General features: G+C 56.6%; 3 protein-coding genes across 3 annotated transcripts; 2 read left to right on the top strand and 1 right to left on the bottom strand.

The window, feature by feature from the left end:
- Window positions 1-733: 733 nt before the first annotated feature.
- On the bottom strand, window positions 734-2,280 carry H310_15018 (hypothetical protein). The gene has a single exon (XM_008882998.1). The coding sequence runs from the start codon at window positions 2,195-2,197 to the stop codon at window positions 995-997; it is 1,203 nt and encodes a 400-aa protein (XP_008881220.1). The 5' UTR covers window positions 2,198-2,280; the 3' UTR covers window positions 734-994.
- Window positions 2,281-4,720: 2,440 nt separating this feature from the next.
- H310_15017 (hypothetical protein) lies at window positions 4,721-6,366 on the top strand. The gene has a single exon (XM_008882997.1). It carries the CDS (start codon window positions 4,726-4,728, stop codon window positions 6,256-6,258), a length of 1,533 nt encoding a protein of 510 aa, XP_008881219.1. The 5' UTR covers window positions 4,721-4,725; the 3' UTR covers window positions 6,259-6,366.
- A 355-nt stretch (window positions 6,367-6,721) lies between these two features.
- Window positions 6,722-8,060, top strand: H310_15016 (hypothetical protein). The gene has a single exon (XM_008882996.1). It carries the CDS (start codon window positions 6,760-6,762, stop codon window positions 7,981-7,983), a length of 1,224 nt encoding a protein of 407 aa, XP_008881218.1. The 5' UTR covers window positions 6,722-6,759; the 3' UTR covers window positions 7,984-8,060.
- Window positions 8,061-8,227: the final 167 nt, after the last annotated feature.

Genomic DNA, 8,227 nt, shown 5'->3' with positions numbered 1-8,227 from the left:
TTCCACGAGAAGGACGTCTCCACCCAAACAATTCGTCGCCGTATCCAAAAAGAAGGCATGCAGGAAGGGCGGCCAGACGCAAGCCCTTCATTTCCAAGAAGAACAAGGCCAAGCGACTGCTGTATGCTAAAACGCATCTCAAACGCACGATCGACGACTGGAAGAAGGTCATATGGACTGATGAGAGTCCATTCAACCTCTCCGGGTCGTGTGGCGCAAGCCCCATGAAGAATTGATGGACCACTGCCTCGTCCCCACATTCAAGAGTGGCCGTCAAACGTTGATGGTGTGGGGTGCCATTGGGTACAATGGAACGGGATGTTTGGTGTTCCGTGAAGGAAAGATGAAATCCAAGGACTATCTCGCGATGGTTGAAGAAAATTTTGTCGAAAATTTTGTGAAACTCGACCTGCCTGTGGATTTTGAATTTTTGCACGACAACGCCCCCATCCACAAGACGAAGTTTGTCGACAAGTTTTTTGCAGACAATGCATTTAACCTGCTCGAGCACCCAGCCCAAAGTCCTGACCTCAACCCAATCGAACATGTGTGGGAGTACATGAAGCGTAGAGTGCGTAGTTCGCCCCCCTTCCTCCATGGAAGGTCTGAAAGTGAGTCTCACAAAGATTTGGGATAGTATCCCACTCGATTTCATCCGAGGCATCATTGAAACAATGCCGAAGAGGATGAGTATGGTAATTGCCAACGACGGCGGCGTAACCAAGTACTAATTGCCTCGAATACATCAATTTCTTTCTTGGGTATGCAGACTTTTGATTTCCCAAAATGTATACAATGTCAAATATTGGGTTCAATTCGCGTTGAGCTCACGATGCACTTGCCTTGGATGATGGGCAATGCAGAAAGAATTCTAAAACACTCGAGTACGCAGCTAAAGTCATTCAGGTTCCCACGGAACACACCAAAACAGAAATTCTGATCAGGGTATTCAGACTTTTGTGACCCACTGTACAAAAGCGGTTCCCGATAATTTCTATCGTGAACGAACAAGCTCGCCCCGACTTGATGCACAGCCGGATGGGGAGTGAGCAATCGATGCAAATAGAGAAAGCAGACCAACTGTGAAGATGACCAAAGCATGGCCAGGCCACTCCATCCACACGACAAGCGACGCGACAGCACACACGACCAACAGCGCTGTTGGCGACACCTGACTCGCCGGCTGCGCTGCGATTTCCTCGGTCGTCCTTTGAACGCGAACGGGCGATTTGTCGGGCGGCGTGCGTTGATCGTTGGCGACGTTTTCAGCGGCGCAAGGATTGCACATGCGAAGAACTTGCCACTGCTTCGACTTGACGACGTGCCGTGCACAGTCCCCACATAACACGTGATGGCATACGATGCAGCGATGGCGACTGAAGCCGTGCGAGATGTCCTTGCCGCAGTTGGCGCACGTGGACGCGTCAGGCGGTGGTTCGTGCGGCGCTGGACGTTGCAAACTTGAGACTGGAGCAACGGCTGTGACTGGCAAGTCGTTTGGTTCCGTTGGCTTGCCAAACAAACGCTGCAGGTTCATTGCGATGGCGACCATGTCGTCGGCCTTGCGCCCGACAAACGGCGCCGCAGTACCACACATATTCACGTGGCGCAGGGCCGTGACAAAGCACGACGTCTTGCCGACCGGTCGCAAGATAAACCCAGTCAAGTACATTTCGCCTCGAATGTACGCTGCATTATGCGGGACGGACTCGTGCTCGATGGATCGAGCAGCCAGCACGATTTCCTGGCTACCCGGCAGTCTGCGCTCCGCCGTCAGGACACAAAACTCACGCGCCGTGGCTGGGAACAACGGGACGCCTTGCCAGAACTGAATCGTTGTAAAGGACGGTACATCGACTTCTTCGACGATACGGCATCCAAAGATCGTGGCGTCGTACTCGCGCAGACGTGTCGGGTCTTTCAGTTTGTTGGCGAGCTGGACGGCGGAGCATCCCACGTAGCACGTCGCCTTGACGGCATCGACGGTATAACCCGGGACATGTCCCTTCCAAAACATCACACTGGAGCTCTCCTGGCGACGGCGCAACGTCGTTCCAGCCGTCCACACCGTGCCGTCTTGGCCACTGTCTCTGGCCAAGATGGCGTCGAGTGTATCGACCCCCGTTTGCACCAACTCGTCTTGGCGTCGATGGACGGTGGGCATGTCTGCCTTGGTTTGCTTGAGCGGCCACGGCATTCCAGCGGTGGCTTGGCAGAGCGACGGATGCTGCAGGTCGGCGCTCGAACTCTACTGACGTTCACGGCACAATTCTGTACGCTGTTCCTGCGACTGGCCGATGCGACAAACCCACCGTTGCGGCATCCTAATTCCCCACCGCATCCCTCACCCGGGTCAAATACCTCACCAAACTCTACGAATGGCGCCGCGATCCCAGCAACTCGGCCTTTCACGCTGCTCTTCCTTCCGCTCCCAGGCGCCCCCTACACGCACTACATTCAACCTTAAGAGTCCCAGGGCCTGGACGAACGCACGTGCATGCGCCTTCACGGCTTGATCGTTGCAAACCACTTCATCCAGTACAGGGACACGGGTGTCCGCAGAACACGCTCGCAACCCACGACAGAGAACGACGATAGCGATACACGAATTGGCATGGACACGACGAACGATTCTCACCGCCAAGTCCCTGCAGCGTGGTCGACGGGGCATCGACGTGACGGAAAGCGACGACCAGGCGATCGCAGAGGTCGCCTGGAGAAGCGGTGGCAAGTTAGACGGCGCAGCCTAGAGGTTCAGGCACGGGACCTGCCGCATGAGCCACGAAATCAAGCAACCTTTCCCCATATGTACATCTTTTCGTAGAAACCCCTCTCGACGAAAGATGACCAACGATTGCTCAAACGATGTGCCTTTTGAACGAACCGAGTCCGTCAGGAGCCGTAATCAGAGTCGATCCACAAAAGAACTGTACGAAAGAATGAAAACATGGTCGTTGTGTAGCGCACGACCGTGTGCACAGTTGGAAACCCGCGTGACTGACTTGCATCAGCGTCTTCTGCGCCCTTCGTTTGTCTTGGAACGCCAAGCGAATAGCGCTACGTGTGTTGGGCGATCCCCCGCCTTTCATCCACGCTGGCGCCCGGGACAAAGTATTCATGGATGACGTGGCATAACGTTCGAACTAGGCCAAAGTTTGGGTTCACAGCAATTTGAATTGGCAACCCACTCCCTTCGCGACTACTTGTTGGTGGATCGAACTCGTCGCGTCGAGTACGCGGGGCTATGCGGCCAACCATTTCGTGGAGGGCACATGTCAAGGGGGGGGTGGCATTCCCTGGTGAAGTACACAGCACACCTCCTTCCTCGATATCTGTAGGTGCCGAACAATTGCTAATGTACCTGTGGGTCATTGCCAAGATCGTCATGGGATCGTAGGCGTGTACGTGGTGTACGGCGCCATTGCTGACTGGGGCATCCGCTTCAACTATGTCAACCCTCGTCAGCCTTTACCCTTTATCACGTGACTCCCAGTTGTGCGCGGGATTGCCTCATGTTGTACAGTTGGTGGGTTCGGCGTCAAGCCGCTCCTTTGGAGCCAACCGTACTAGTCAACGATCGACGAGTTGGGCCTCTTGCCTCCTAACTTGCGCTGGGCTACATCCTTTGCCAATGCATTGCGATGCCGTCTTGCTGTGCACGCCCGGCTATTCCGTTGGGAGGCTCAACATGCACAGAGGGTTGGCGGACATCGATGCTGCCCTGGACGACTCTTGGACACGAGCGATGGAGTTGCGTAGACACTGTGACAACGCCCCAAGCCTCCACTTTCGAAGGACAAACGACGTTCTTTTACCTGCCCCGGACGACACCAGCGCGACCGATCAGCGATTGTGGCTCAAGCGCATCGTAGCCGCGACTCTAGTTGACAAGTTGATGTGTCGGCGGATTTCGCCTGCATCCACGTGACACTGCGGGGCAACCTATCGCTGAGTGTGGTCATTTTGTCTCGAATGTCAGCGATGGCGACCACGAAGTTCGTCCAAACCAGCGCCACGCTCGTGTCCATCAACGGGATCGCTTGCGCAGGCATTCTAGGTCTGGTCAAATTCTCATCCCGATGGTGTCCGACGCTCTCGTCCGGCGACGGACCTTGCGCCCGCCGTTTGCGTCTTCTTCTGTACTGGTTTCGTCGCCACCGGTGCATTGCTGGCCCTCCTAGCCGTTTGGACCATCGCCGCCCACGACCGCCTTGCCAACCAGAACAGCATCAAAGGTACGCCGTCCGGCCACTACGCCTACCGCCGGACTGGTCCGGCTAGCCTGGCACAACAAAGTCGTGTCCTTATACTATCGAACGCGTCATCCTTCCAACACAGTGTCCCACATTCGTTGCGGCAGCGACACCCATTGTTTTCCCCATGCAGCTCTGACTTGTCGGAGTCTCCATGCACAGGTCGAACAAGGTAGCTCACCCAGGCAAGACTCCCCCAGCCAGTGCACACACCCCGACGGCGTGGGATCGCGGCTGGATTTGGCCATTGCAGCCCAATCGATCTTTACGCCGTCTCATGTCTCCGTCCAGCGCGCCCCGACGGACGCACCGCCAATATAAGTTGGGCCGTTCTGTCGTTCCAAGTTGGGGCGTTCAACTTCCGAACCACGAGGCGCGTTCAACGTTCGAGAGCACTAAAAATAGGCGGCCCTTGCAATTCCTTGGTCGGGGGTTTCGTGCATGCGCTAACTGACGTGGCGATCGGCGTGCAATGGTCGGCCATTGTGCATTCCGCGACCGTCGCCACTCGTCTGCCCACAAACACACTCGTCCGATGGACAGCGTGATCGAGTTCGTCCCGCGGGTCGTGTACTACACGTCGTTCTCGGAAGGCGCGACGCCCAGGTCCACGTCCGACGTCGTGTACTTTAGTATTGACCGGCAGCTCCTGTACACAAACTTTTACCTGGACTTTGGACCGCTCAACCTGGGCCACACGTTCTTGTTTAGCCAAGTGCTCAACGACGAACTGAGTCGCGTCAAACCGTTGGGAAAGAAGCTCGTGTTCTACTCGTCCACGGACGGCAAGCGCAAGGCGAACGCGATATGCATCCTGGCGTGCTGGGGCATCCTGTACAACCGCATGACAGCCGCCGACGCGATCGCGCCGTTCCAAAAGATGCTACCCACGCTGCCCCCGTTCCACGACGCCACACCGACCATGTGCGTGTTCAAACTCACGGTGCTGGACTGCCTCTGTGGGCTCGAGAAGGCGCTGCGACACCGGTTTCTCGACACAGCGACGTTTTGCGTGGACGAGTACCAGCACTACGAGCAAGTCGAGAACGGCGATCTCAACTGGCTTTCCCCCAAGTTCATTGCGTTTGCTGGCCCCCACGACGTGTACCGGCACACGGCAGAAGGCTACATCTCGCTCACACCCGAGCACTACGTCCCGTACTTTAAATCGAAGCACGTCACGCTCGTCATTCGGCTCAACGAGAGCCTGTACGACGAGTCGCGGTTCAAAGCCGCGGGCATCGACCACCTGGATCTGTACTACCCTGACGGCGCCAACCCCCCGAACGACATCCTCGACCGATTTCTTGCCGCGTGTGAGGCCACGCCCGGTGCCGTCGCGGTGCATTGCAAAGCAGGTCTTGGGCGTACGGGAACGTGTATTGGAGCGTACCTGATGAAGCACTTCCACTTTACCGCGAAAGAGTGCATTGGGTGGCTCCGGTTGTGTCGAGCGGGCAGCGTCATCGGCCCTCAGCAGCAGTTCATGGAAGCGATCGAAGCTCGCATGTGGAGCTACAAGACCGTAGCTCACGACACTGAGTCGACAAGTGGGCACAAAGTGCTTGCTCCCACCGTCTTGCACGAGTCATCTCCTGCCAAAGCCAAATCGATGGCCCTCAGCATGGTCAAAGCTTCCACCCCCGTCACTGCCAACATCATCGTGCCTGGTAGATCCGCTATCAAACAGACCATGACGCTGCCCACGAGGGTCGTCCCTGGTTCCACGTCGCCGCTGCATCTTCCACCTTCGTCCCCGAACAAAGCAACCGCGCTCAAAGCAACCCTCCGACTCAACCTGTCATTTCAAAGCTCCAAGACCAGCTCGAGCCCCACGTTGTCCCCAACGAAACCATCGGAAGCCACGGGCGCGCCCCTTCTAGAATCCCCGAAAACCCAAGGCGACAACCTCCGCGAGCTCAAACACACATGGTCCAAGAGCCCCAACCACAAAAGCCCGACACATGCCGCCGTTAGTAGAAGCTTTGGAGATGACCATGAATAGAACTCTGGAACGCTGGCCGTTGCGGACCCATCGATCCGCCACCTTGATCAACTACAGCTCCTGCACCTTTCGCGCACGGCTTGGAGCACGATGCTAGTCCATGCAGCGCAGTTGAGTCGCAAGAGCTTCGGAGCTACGTGCAATTCACACTGGGCTCACTGTCGACCAAGGTCATTAGCACCAATAGCCGCGATGACATAGTGATTGTGGCGCACACTTCATTGCGCCTGCATGTTGCTGGCCCTGCCCACAAGTCCATGTCCAGCGCCAACGCTACCGCCGCTCGCAGCGCCGATCGAACACTTTCGGGGAGTGCCGAGTGACGTACATTCCGAGGCTTCTGTCGAGTACACAGGATAGGAGATATCGGGAATGTTGGTTGTTGAGTAAAACCGCTGGTGTCGAGATGTGATTGGTAGAAAGTGGTCGTTCTGAACATTTCATTGGCTAAAATAATCGACCCCTCGTTCCACCACAACATTACCGCATTTGCTGGGGAACATGGCAAAGAAGGCGGCGACGAACGCTAGCTCTGCGACGGCGCCAGCACCGCTTCCATCCAAGGCCGACGACAGTGTGGCGGAGCTCGAGAAGACGCTGCGTGCCGAGCGACAGAAACTGACGTTATTTCGACGCCCGCTGTCGGTGCTGTACCACTTTTCCATCGTGCTCAAGGATTTCGTTCGATGGGCGATCGTGGCGCTTGCAACGCACCCCCTGACACTGTTCCTGGCGCTGCCGCTCGTGTTGCTGTGGATCGGCCTCTCCAACACACCGGGCGAACACCACGTGTACTTGGACGAGTTCAACACGAATGTCGAGTACGTTGTGTGGTGGGTAGGCCTCGGCGTGCTGTCTAGCGTTGGCCTCGGCACCGGCATGCACTCTGGCATTCTGTTCCTGTTCCCGCACATCTTTCTGGTCGTGCAAGGCGCTGAATTTTGCAAGTCGACCGACTTCGACACGCGCCACCACACGTGGTTCCGTTCATTCGAGACGAACTGCGGGTCGTCGACCGGCGCGGACGTGACATTCGTCTCGATGTTCACCAAGGTCGCAGTCGCGTCGATGCTGTGGGGTGCAGGGACCGCGTTGGGCGAGATTCCGCCGTACGCGCTGTCGTACGCGGCGAGTGTGGCCGGGAAGCGCAACGAAGAGTTTGAGGACATTCAGACGTCGTCTTCCGAGTACAACGCGCTGAACCACATGAAGGAGTGGATGATCTCGTTTTTGCAACGCCATGGATTCTTTGGCGTGCTGCTCATGAGCGCGTGGCCGAACATGGCGTTCGACTTGTGCGGGATCTGCTGCGGCCATTTTCAAATGCCGTTCTGGACGTTCTTCAGCGCGACGTTGATCGGGAAGGCGCTGATCAAGGCCAACTTGCAAGCGATGTTCTTCGTCACCATCTTCACCGACGCCACGCTTACGGAGATCGAAAAGTTCATTGCGGCCATCACCCCCGAGTCGTGGGAGCTCGATCAAAAGGTCGCCCAGTTCCTGCTCGAGTGCCGCCACAAGTTTCACGCTGTGGCTGACAAGGCCAAGGTCGACCACGCGGCGGAAGGCGCCGCGGCCGACAGCAGCTCTCTCATCTCGCAGGCCGGCGGGTTCATTATGGTGGCGTTCATGGCGTACTTTGCGATTTCGTGCATTGAGCAGTTTGCCCAACAGCACGCTGCCGACGAAGACGAGAAGACTGTCGAGAAGGCCAAGAAGAAGTAATTGGCACATTTCCATAGAGGATACACGATCGTTCGCCACGACGATGAAATATGACAAACGGGGTGAATGTGTGTGTGTGTGTGGATGTGGGCAACCCACAGATCGTGATGACGTCGAGGGAACTAGCAATCGAGCCGTAACGCAGGTTGGAGTGTAGAAATGGCTCCATGATGGACTCGAGGGCGTGTCTGCAGTGAGAACAAATCGACACGAGCTACTTATTGCTCTTGCCGTGCCGTTCGCC

This window comes from Aphanomyces invadans (assembly GCF_000520115.1).
Source record: "Aphanomyces invadans strain NJM9701 unplaced genomic scaffold supercont1.131, whole genome shotgun sequence".
Lineage (NCBI taxonomy): Eukaryota > Oomycota > Saprolegniomycetes > Saprolegniales > Verrucalvaceae > Aphanomyces > Aphanomyces invadans.
This window is presented reverse-complemented; position numbering and strand designations above follow the sequence as displayed.